Here is a 12,782-nt window from a genome sequence, read left to right as displayed (position 1 = left end):
GGGCTAAACATCTTCATAAACCTATTATTACATTAACTTGAGAGAAGATTAAGAAAAATTAAAATATAAGAGAAACAAATAAGGTTTGAAGATTATAATTTAACGTTCGTCCGTTTGGCATTTAGATACATAAAGTTTATTACATAAATATTTATATTTATTACTGTACTATAAATGTACAATATCATGCTAAAACACACTGTCAAATATTTATTTCAACTTTTGGATATAAATTGATAGTTCTGCAAGATTTCTTCAGAAAACTTTAGAAATCTGTTTCCTGCAGGAGATATTTCAGGTCAACAGAGATTGCGCATATATTTCATACCAGAGCTCCTGCGTTTATGCATAATGATATAGAAAGAAGCCTTTCTGTTCTGTGACATTTAAAGTACAATATGCATAAGTGGAAACTCTTAATATAGATGGGGAAAAAATATCAAGTCAAGTCACTGATATGACAATAATTCCTATTTTGGATAACAATATGAACAAATCTTTGAAGTGAATTATCAAGTTAGATACTGTACAAGTAAAAGTAAAGCTCTGTCTACACTATCAAACTTTATGTGACAAAGAAATGTGATGTGTCCATATATGGACATGATGATGTCATATCACTACCATATTTGGGCATACCACTACCATTTTTGTCAAACTAGTTTGATAGTGTAGACAGTGCTTAAAAGTACCAAAAACAAGAAAGTAAAGCCTATACATCAGGTCTGGTTAAAATTATCGAAAGATGTACTGGGTTCTTTTTTTAAAAAGAACCCAGTACATCTTTTGTGCACACAACCAGAAGTATAGACCTCCAGCTTTACTTATCCGTTCTACCACGAGCAGTAGTGGAGAGCATTGAATCTGTGCCGATATTATGGTTTGCACTGTCCTGTCTTGACCTCTCGGCCACTGGACTATCTACAAGAGGTACTACATAATTATAAACCTAGGTTAATTGTAGTGCATAATTTAGGGTGAGTGATTAGACATTCATAGTTGTAGGTTATAAGAAACCAAATATTGGTGTTTGATGAGTGCAAATAATACGTTCAGGTTGGATCGGTCACAAAATACAATTGATAGATGGTCAAAAATTAGTTTGATGGTCATAAACTGGGTACGTCTTAAATAAGCTGGCTGGATTTAGATAAGCTGAGTGCAAAGACTTAAATTAAGCTTGGTAGATAGCCTTAAATGGGTGGACAGTCTTAAGTAAGCTAAATGGACAGCTTAAAAATAAGCTAAGTTGACAGCCAGTAAGATTTCTTAAATAAGCACTTAAACAAATTTGGGTAACTTAGACAACTGTGGTCCAAATCTACTGTAAGTGATAATACTGTACCTTGTTTATAGATATGCAAGATAAGCATAAAGTAGTATAAGTGTAAAGCCTACCATAAATTGACTTAATTCAAAATTAATATTAATATTTAATATGCATTGATTTATATCTTCACGATCCTACCTGTGTGAAGTGTCCTCGTCCTCAGCCATTTCAAAGAAATCTGGGAAGCAATCGTTCATTGTGAATAGCATCCCAGTACGATGTTCGACGGTTGGTAAAATGGCATAAGCACTATTATCCATTGCAAATTAAATGAAAACATAACAGTATTGAAGATGTTTTAAAAGGGGGAGAATAAACACATTTGTGAAACAACCCACCAAGGCCACCTAAGACACATGATTAAGTGTGTATACTAAGATCCATTCGGCAGTTTATAACGGAATAATAACAGCGTATAATGAAGCTGGAAATGCATAAGCATATGGCCAGATAAAAATAAAGTTATGTTGCTTGAATCACTGCGATGAGTTTCACTATAACAGGAAAGATTACAGATCATAGATTACTTTTAAACTTCCAGCTCTATCAAAATAATATTACTTCCTATTGTTTATGACTAATTAGTGACTCTTAAGTGTTGCTAAAAGAAAAAAAAAATTCAAAACAATATCCAAAGGAAATCCTATTGATAGAATATATTTTGTCTAATGTTATCAATTAATGCATGTTCTTAGTATTAAAACATTTTATTAATTATAATTATGATAAAAAAGACTGACACTAATAAAAAGGTCCTCATTTCATATTTAGGTAAAAATTAAAAAACAAGTAACTAATTAATTAACCATTGTATGAACAATTTTTTTATATCATTAACACAGTAAATCAGTTGTACTATTTCTATTATAATTTTCAAATTATATTTATGTACAATAATCATAATTAATAAATATAGAAAGGAAATTGTATTTAATAATTTAATTATTTAAAAAAGAAAACAAATATAACCATCCAAAATGGTGAGTTCCAATCTATTATTAATATAATATCAAATTGTAATTATTGTATACAATTGTAATTATTGTATAAAATTGTTAACTTTTCATTTATTATTATTATGTTTTTTTGTTTGCATTGTGCTGTCGTGCTTATGTTTCTTTACGATGACTATCTTTTTCTGATGGACGCTGGCTCATAATAAGTTTACACTGGTATTTATTATTATTGAATATGTAGAGCTTTTGTTATTTACTTAAAAACCACGATTTAATTGTGAAACTCCATAAATATACAATTGTAATTTTTATATGTATAGAAAGTAAAACTCATAATTATAGTATTTTAACATCCCGTTTATTATACGATTCTGAATTAAATCAATAAAAGATATTGCACACTCTGAAGCTTTATAATTATATGATTATAATTATAGATATACTGTAGAGTTCAAAGTATTGAAAATCTTGAATAAACATGATCTGCCATTACATATTAAAAGAACCTCTTTAGGTGTTAAAAAATGCATAGCCTAAAATCAATAACGTCTACTATGTGATAAAGTACGTACTGATGGGTAATAAATAATAAATTTGAATAATATATTACTATACAGTAAGTGTTATGATTATGATATACTTTTCAGCGCAACAGTGATATACTAAGTAGTTCGTATTGTTATGAATTTCCGGTAATATTACCGGTACTATATTGATTTTTTTTTCTGCAAATCTTACATTGAATGAATAAAGTATAAGTAATATAATACATCAGATTTTTCTGTTATTAGATGGAAAGAAAGAAGTTGGGGGCACTAACTATAACTATAGCACTAATCATTTTATTTCTATCTCTCAATGAGAAACTTCTCAACTACAGAGGCACTCATTTTTTATGCAGATATTACTGCTAAAAATGTTACTAAGATGATATTCTAATTTTGTATATGCATATATAAATCAAAAGGCAAATTACTGAAAAAAATGACAATGATGTGCGTATCAGTGCCTGGATCTCAACGCCGATACTAAATCAAATAAGAAAAAAGCTCAATCAAAACGATGAAGTAAAACTGCCTGAAAAGTTAGCTTTCGGGCATATATGTATATACATGTATATATACAGTATATACATGATTTACATTTAAATGTTTAACATAGACTAAAGTACACTAGAGATATTTCTCTAAAAGGAAAGAAAGAAGTTATAGGCACTAATCATTTTATTTCTCTTCAGAGGAAGCACTTATTAAATTGGGACTTCACCCTCTGGACACAGGAGGAATGTTTATATGAATTGAGAGTTTTCTCTAAGCCAATAGGGCATGACTAAAGCCGTTCTCACTGTACCTGAAAAATGGTAAATGTATCCATGGTCACCACGAGTACTTTTATAATAATAATAATAATATACTTTATTTGATTACGGTGACACTTTTGTTCACCTCTTGAATGGTGTTTTCAACAAAACTTTCATTTCAATTTAGCCAATGACGCGTTTAGTTTGACCAAATTAAGTCCAATGCAATCAAGGCTTAGGCTATATTTCCTAAATTAAAAACCTTTTAACATTAAAGATACTGTTTTGCAATTAATCAATTAATGTACGTAAACAATAGGTTCATTAAATCAAAATAAGTTTATTAAAGTAATATAACTGTAACCTCTGTTCAACAAATTACCAAATACTCTGATGAAGATATTATAATGTTTATGCATTATCATCATATAAATGATGTTATTTTAAAGAAGATACTGTTTAATCATCTCAAGTGTCTATCAAGGAGTACCAGATTAACCTATTTAAAGATATGTTACTATAGTAATGCACGGTCACATGACAATGATGAGCTCCTTTACTTTGTAGATTATGACAATGAGCTATTAGATATTGACAAAAAAAATCAAATTGGAAAAACAATCTATATTTTGCAATATTAATACAAAGTTCAGCATCAACAATAACAATTCTGTGTAAGCTAAGACATAAGACAGGGAATGAAATCATCCTCCTGTGTATATAGGCTATATTCAATTTCATGGCAACATTTTCCTTGTCAGCTTATTTTACTGCATACCATGGATAGCACATAAAGAAGAAAAGTTGGATTTCTGAATCTACAATGTAAATATGTTCAAATGTTGGTTGTTTGTTGAGTGTGGCAAAGACTTAAGCTCTGTCTACAGTACATATCAAACTAGTTTGACAAAAAAAGTGTGATGATCCCAAACATGGTAGTGATATGCCCATATATAGTAGTGATATGACATCATCATGTCCATATATGGGCACATCACACTTTTTGTCACATAAAGTTTGATAGTGAAGACAGAGCATTAGGCGAAACTGGTCTTCCACCCTCTTTGTCTTTTGCCATTTAGTGGCACACTCTAAATAGGCCTACTTAAATGAATAAACTAACTACATAAAATAAAATGCTTTCTTAGCACGAATTTATATAATTTTGTTCCTAGTGATAGCTTTCATTATTCAGATTCTATATTATTATGTGTTATAGACATACAGTATCTGATAATAAAAAATGTCATGTTAATTCAATATACTGTACTTTATACTAATTAGATTCCTTGTTTATTTATTATTTATTCATTTATTCAACTTTCTTTTAACTACAGCAATACATCCTCTTAAAAACAATATAAAAATATGCAGACGGTATTCAAAAATGTTAAAATTCATAAAAAAAAACTATTATTATCATCATTATTGTAGATATTCATAACATGTTAAAATAGATTCATAATAGATTTAAAAAAGTTAAAATTCATACATGTATGTATATAATAACTTAGAAAAATGTTAAAATTCATACATGTATAATAAATTAGAAACATGTTAAAATTCATTAAAAAATAAAACTATTATTATCATCATCATTGTTGATTTGAAGAAATATTAAATATTTACATTGATGTGAAATTAGAATGGCTTTGTAGTTATTGAAAGAGTAATTTTATTCACAATTCTGGTTTTATTGATCCAATATTAATCAGCTTATGTTAGGCTGCAAGACCACAATACCAAGAAAGAAAAAAATTGTTTACGTCTAATAAGTATTGGAATACAGTGACGACGGATTTTAAGAGTGTAAAAGGGATTAGAATTGATGTTTGGTCTGATAGAAAATAAAAGAGAAACATAAACATATTAAAAAAAACCAATATATGTATTCAACGGGAATTTGTAATGTATAATAAGATAGCAATTTTCTGACTTGCAATTATTTGATGCTACATCTAATAATTCTAATAAAAGAAGTATCCTGATTTATATACAGTACTTTGTTTCCTAATAAATGTGTCTCAAATTGACATAAATGACAGTCAATGTTGATGAATTTCCTATCATAATGTATAACATTACAGAAACGTTCTGTAGCACCACTTATTTCACAACACTTGTTCTGTTTTACAGCTGACAACAAATTATGTGAATTTTGATCAATGTTTTTTTGCCTAGGTTTATATTTTATCACAGAAACGTTATACCCAGAGCTACCCTTTAAGTTACTCGCATTCAATTTTTACAAATCCATTAAGAAAATGATGCTTGTCCGAAAATGTATCAAGAGTACAGTATATAAACCTCTCTCAATAGGAAACTTCTCTACTACAGAAACACTCATTCAGCTAAAAATGTCGCTAACACAGTATTCTAATTTTGTATAACACATACAGTACCAACAGACATGTTTTACTGAGACTACTGAGTATAGCATATGATATATTAATACTAAAGTTGAGAATTATTATGAAATGTCTCAATTTTATAAGTGATTAAAAAAAAATGTTTGGTCAAATAAATAAATCAAAAAGGCAACAACTTACCATATATAAATATATATTTAAAAAACTGTAACAAAGAATATTGAAGAAACAGAAATGACATATAACAACTTTCTCTGCGATTACAGCATTTTGAGACCAGGAGTGAAATATAGAAATAATGCATCTAACGCGATCATATATGCATTATATCCGACTGGGTAAGAAAGTGCACAAATAGAGATTCTATTTACAATGACACGCAAGCATATTTGATCTAATAATACCAACGATGGACATGCACTTATGTCAACGTTGGCATTACAGTTTAAATAAACGTAACAAAGATTCATACAGAGAGGCTTAAATATGAGCATAGGTGAATAAGATTGAGGTTTTGAGTGTTGCATACGATCCGCATGGAAATCTAAAACTATTTTATGAACCACGTTTGATTGATTGGTTATCAACGAGGAACAATTCTGCATTTGCGCAATATTACATCACTTGTTGACCATTATTATTAAAGTGAAATCAATATTGATTCCATTGAACCAGCTATTCGATTGAAATGAATTGGTTTTTCTGCTATATCATCTGAAGAAACAATATCTCCAGGCATATTGAAAAGAATATTACAGTAATAACTGAACCGAACAATAACCCTATTATCTATAGATGAGAAGTTTTTGATAATTGCACATAAGTACAGATGCCGCAATATTAATACAATTTTACCAGTATCCTTCTTGATTTAGTCGTGCAGAAGTAGTCTGTTAGTAATAACTATTTTGTAATTATCTTATCGAATACCAACCAAGAACAGGAAGAAGTAAGATAAGGAATAAGATGGAGTGACGACATCAACTAGCTTGGAACTTAAAATACAATAGCTTCAGAAGATGAAATGGAAAAATACTCAAGGAGGGATGCATAGCAGTGGATGACATACATGATGATGATGATAATGGATGATGATAATGAATGATGATGGATGATGATAGATGATGATGATAATTATAATGATGGTTATGATGATATTAAAAGATAATGATGATACTAATGTTGCTGATGATGATGATGATACTAATGATGATACTAATTGATGATGAGAATGATGATGATATTAATGATGATGATGATAATTATGATGATGATGATAATAATGATGATGATAATGATGATGATGATAATGATGATGATGTTGCTGATGATGATAATAAATGATAATGATGATAATACTAATGATGATAATAATGATGATGATGAGGATGATAATGATGATGATGATGATGTTTCTGATGATGATACTAATGATGATGATATTGATGATGGATGATGATGGATGATGATGACACTCAAAGGTTCTCCAGAGCATTAGAACCCTCCTTTTGGACACCTCTATTAAGGTGTGGTAGGAAATGTTCCCGGCAAACGGACAAGGTGAAAGAATAATATACTTTAATACTTCTGTCAATCTTCATTCAAGAGATATCCCTCTACTGGGTACAAAAGGTGTCTCCTAATAGAGGTTCTACTGTAAATATATAATATGTATATATACCTTGCATCTGGCGGTTTTCTTCCTTTAAGATATCCTTGCGTATTTGACATCAACATGTGATCTGCACCAGCTGATTCATGTGGGTCAGCATACTGAAACTGTTCTCTCACTGCACCAGTGTTATTATCCCTGGAAAAATAACAAAATGAAATTAATCTTCAATTTAATATAGCGCAAAATGCAGGGCACCTCTAAGCGCTGAACAATCAGTACAAGTACAAATTAAAAAGTTGGGATTTGAGGAGTTGTTCGTGAGAGATTCAGCTTTTATTGTTTGAGTTTGGAAAGAACAGCAGCTGAAAAGGAAAAGCGCGTTGTTCTAATATTTTGTTGATAATAAGTAGTACATTAACATAATATTGATCACTAAAGAAACATGCATAACATATGTTATTTGCATTGTGATGATGCTAAAAAAAATAATGTAAAAAAAGTTCAGTGAAAAAAAATGGCTACACTAACTTAGTAACAGTACCTGCCGGTTAGGCCTATAGTTTAAAAATGAAACAGTAAGTAAGTTATTATTTGTTTGCAACTTGGTTTACTATCATGCCAATTATCATACAGATTTTATATCCAGTTCCTTTTTATACTAATTAGGTGATCATTTAGAATAAAATGATCACCTATTGTTATTGTATAAAATCTTTATTATTATTTTTATTATTTTTTTTTTTTTTATTATTTTTTTTCTTTTTATTGTTTCTGTACACTATTTTGTGTAACAATTATCTCAAAAAGTTTAATGTCAATGATTACAAAAATTTCAGAATATCTTTCAAATAATACAACTTAATCCTAATAAGCTTTCCAGCGTGATCACTCATCCGTGACGACATTTATACGCCATTTTGCGAAATCACATTATCAATCATATCTCCATAATTCATTATCACATATTAATGAAATTCACTACACGTAAACTTCAGATCAAGGGTAAAAATATTAGCAAATAAAAACGCACGCGCACGTAGGTTCATGCGCGTGATATCGCGCGTTAAAAATTTAAAACGCTCAAAATTAAGTTTTGATCAATTTAGAGCATGAATTAGGCCATTTGCGTGTTTCAAAAAATTACTGCGCAAAAATGCGTTTTTGCGCGCGCGATACTTAAAAAGCGTAAAAAATATGAATTTTTTTTACAAATCTCATTCTACTCACCATCCTTAGTACATTCACCAAATTTGAGTCAGTTCCGACTTAAAATAACGCTATACGAGCACGTTAAAAATGACAAAATGCGCACATTTATTTTACAAAAGTTCTGAAAATGGTAAAAAATAAGTCTTTTTTAAAATGAAAATAATTCTTCAGAATGCAAGATGACCCCCGATTTTTTTAACTTATTCTGGAAGCCATTGAGTTGTAGATATGAATTCATGTACACATTTTACGTACAAAATGTTTTGACGTCATCAAATGGCCACTTGAATTTAAAAATTAGGATTTGTTATCTTTTTGTGTAGATTATCACATTCAACAGAGCGCATCTTGGTTATGTGTGCTCGAATTTCACACAACTTTCAGTATGTGCTTGCTTAATTAATTATCTTTATCATGAGTTGACACTACCTTCATTTTAATGACGTCATCACGCGTAAAAACTTAAATAACGTAGGCCGTGTAATTTCACCTTCGCAGTAAATTTGAATATCTTACAGCTCTTCAGAATTGAAGGTTACCTTGATGATTATAATTTATTATGAAAGCTGATAAAATGTAGATATTAATTCATATAAAAATTAAGCCTATCGGATGTTGTGACGTTAACATATGGCCAGTTGAAGTGAAAAAGTAGTTTTTTCATATTTTTCGTCAAAGTTATACACAATTCAAAGAGCGCGCACAGCGCTTCTACGTGCCAAATTTTTTTCCAAATCTTATATTTTTTTGCTCAATTAATTATCTTTCGAAATTGTTATCTTAAAGTTTAGTTTGATAACGTCATCATGCCAAAAAATTAGAACATGTGTCCCGTAATTTCACCTATGCTACACTGTATATAGATATACAGTATATACTGTACATATTGTATATGGCATATAGGCACAACTCAGCACTATAAGCATATAATAGGATGGCATACATCAACATTTTCCGATCGTATGTTAACGTACGTGCATGTTTAAAAAAAAATTAATTTCAGTAAAATGATAAAAATGATCACCTATAATTCGTCAAAGTGACGAATTAAATTCTAGTTGTATATAATAATTGTACTTTGAATAAAACAAAATCCTGGTGATGACCTCATACTAAAACATTGGTTTACTGTATTTGATCTAGCTCCTAAATTCTTCGCTGTTTATGAGCAGTGACGAGTCAGATACACCGATTGTGTTATAATTAATTGCAGTATCTCAAGCCTGACATTTGTTTACTACTCATCTATTCCATATAAAATTGTTTGCAATTTAATCTCAGAACATCAACCTTCAGAAGTAAACATGGATAATGACGGCACTTTCCAATTTTCCCTACAATACGCAGGCCTACTCTTGGCGTGACTCACGGCTTTACCTTTTAGCTTTCTTGCTTACAATACCAGCACCACCACTCTTTTTGCTTGCCGTTCTGGGGTGGGGTCTAGCCTCTCGAGCCTAGTATACAAATACACCTATACAGTGCATAAAACTACCTTTAACTCTGGAAAATAATGTCTACCAGATCCAAATACATACGGTAGATTTCAGATACTATCAGTATTCTATAACAACGTGAGAACAGCAATAGTGTATGCGTACTAGATTCCTGTTGTAAGTCAAGTGATTTGTCCGATCTCAATAGTCAAATTATAGTCGTTTACAAGTGGAATCCAAATTTCAATTAAATGACCTTAATTTATCAAATCCTCATTGACATAGAAATAATAATACTAAATAATCCACCATTATCATTATCAAACTAATACTGTACTAGAGTACTAGAACTATTCCAAAAGATTATTTTCCTCGTCAACAATTCACAAAATAAACAAATATTATCTAGTATATAGGTTACATGCAGAAGACGATAATAGAAAAGTTCACAAAAAACAAAACTAATAAAACGTAAATAAAGCCTTATAGAGCCTAATGTTTATTTATTTGAATTTACACCTTTATATCGGCCGGGTGACACTCAAAAGCAATTAGTGTGTTCGTGAAAAAAAGAAAATAGACTTTAACTAATGTAATGTAAATAGAACACGAATACAACAATCAAAAACTTACGACGACCAAAATTTCACGTGAACAAAAATGTAAGCTTAAAGTTACTCAGTACATACAGTATGTCATACATTGGTCATGTTTATTATTTTGTAAATAAATTGACAATATACTGTAAATAGAAAGTATAAATAGACAGTATAAATAGACAGTATAAATAGACAGTAGGCCTATAAATACAGAATAATTAATAAAGCTGATAATCAACAAAACTGTTTATAGAATGACACAATTTTTAATGAACTTTGAACAACCAAATGTGAAAACACTAACTCCAGAGAAGAGATTCGAATCCACACTCTCTTGGAAATGAGACAAATTGTCTACATACCATTAAAATAGAACCCATATGTTTGGGACTATCCTATTTAAGGAACACTTCTATTAAGGGGACACTTCACATGAACCAACAAGGACATTTTTCTACACTACAGCCAACCCTTATGGACACTTTATTGGCTTTCGAAGGTGTCCCTTTAATAGTTAGGGGTTCTATATACTGTATGGATACCCAAATGATTTTGTACACCTCATAAATATCCAATTTTCTGCAGTGTACCATAGAGTTTGCTGAAAACAAATATTCTATTTATTAATTCCGAGAATATAAAATATAATGGAGCTATAAATTAATTTTATAGCTCCATGATATAATTACCAGACGACGAAATGAATGAACCAATTATTTCTTTTTTCAAGGACTGTCTATTCTGGAAACCAATTGATTTTTTCATAAGTAGGCCTTTATTTAGATTTCATATAACTAAGTAGTATTAACTTTTATTATATTATCATAAAATGCGCGTCCCATGTTGATCCTGTCATGGTCTATTCGTCTATACAGGCTTTTTAATTATTTATTTATTTAATGTAACTTAGTTGTAACTTGTGGGCCTCCTATCACAAGCCCCTTGGGTTTCCTGGAGGTCCCTTTCATCTTCTTTAAATTTGTTTTACTCCTTTTAGTTATGTGTATTGCTTTTGATGAGATGAATAAAGAGATTGATTAAAGGCCATAAAATGACGATAAGTTTGAATTTGTGAAACTTTTCGATGAGAGTTTGGCATACCATAATATTTTGAATCTCTCTTTAAATTCAAGTGGTATCCTGTTTGTATTAAAATATCAAATACAAGTATTCTACTTACTGTTCATTTGTTGTTCCTTGAATATTGCCAGTAGACTCAGGAAGGTCTTGTCTGAAAGCACCAGTTACCCTATCAAAAATACAACAATAAAATATAAATATTAATCATAATATAGTATAAATCAAAAAGACAAATTACTGAAAAAAATGAATGCTGTGGGCGTCAGTGACTGGAATGAGCTTGTTATAAGTGCGACGATAGATTTACTGTAACAATAACAACTGAAAATTAAAAATTACTAAAATAATTGTGACAAAAAATGATTAAATATAAGGCAACAATTTTGTCAATTATTGAAAACATTGATTATGTAATACTTTTTTAACACACAACACAAAGTTGCTTGTTGCTGTGAGGGCACATGGTGCAGTGTGTTGGATGTTGAATTACTGATCGAATCCAACTCTCGCGGCATTGCTTGTATCTTTAGGCAAGACACTTTACTTACCGTGCCTCTCTCCACCCAGGTGTATAAATGGGTACCTGGTTAGATCAAGCCACAATTTTGCACTGATTACTAGCTGCATTATTGGAGTATGTTTAAATGATTAATGATTGATTAAAAGAAATGACTGAGGTAATAATGCGAAGCGATTGGAAGCATTGAACAATAAGCGCTATATACTGTAAGAATTACGAATGATATAAGTAATTATAGACCAATATCACTTTGTTCAGTTGTTGGCAAAGTTCTAGAACGTATTGTGGCTGATCATTTTTTATTTCATCTTCAATGTAATGCGTTTGTTAGTCCTGTACAGCACGGGTTCTATCCTGGAAGATCTTGT

At 30.3% G+C, this 12,782-nt stretch overlaps 1 protein-coding gene across 5 annotated transcripts in view; it reads right to left on the bottom strand.

The window, feature by feature from the left end:
- The window catches only part of LOC144854689 (uncharacterized), a 58,119-nt gene that overhangs the window by 16,455 nt on the left and 28,882 nt on the right, over positions 1-12,782 (bottom strand). For all 5 annotated transcript variants that reach the window (XM_078712629.1, XM_078712630.1, XM_078712633.1 and 2 more), the window contains 2 exons: positions 11,995-12,063; positions 7,637-7,765 (listed from right to left, as the gene is read on the bottom strand). In XM_078712629.1, coding sequence (XP_078568755.1) covers positions 7,637-7,765; positions 11,995-12,063 — 198 coding nt within the window. The remainder of the gene's footprint in view (positions 1-7,636; positions 7,766-11,994; positions 12,064-12,782) is intronic.

Source organism: Antedon bifida, chromosome 10 (assembly GCF_963402885.1).
Source record: "Antedon bifida chromosome 10, ecAntBifi1.1, whole genome shotgun sequence".
Lineage (NCBI taxonomy): Eukaryota > Metazoa > Echinodermata > Crinoidea > Comatulida > Antedonidae > Antedon > Antedon bifida.
The sequence above is the reverse complement of the archived record's forward strand: the minus strand, read 5'-3'. Positions and strand labels throughout refer to the sequence as shown.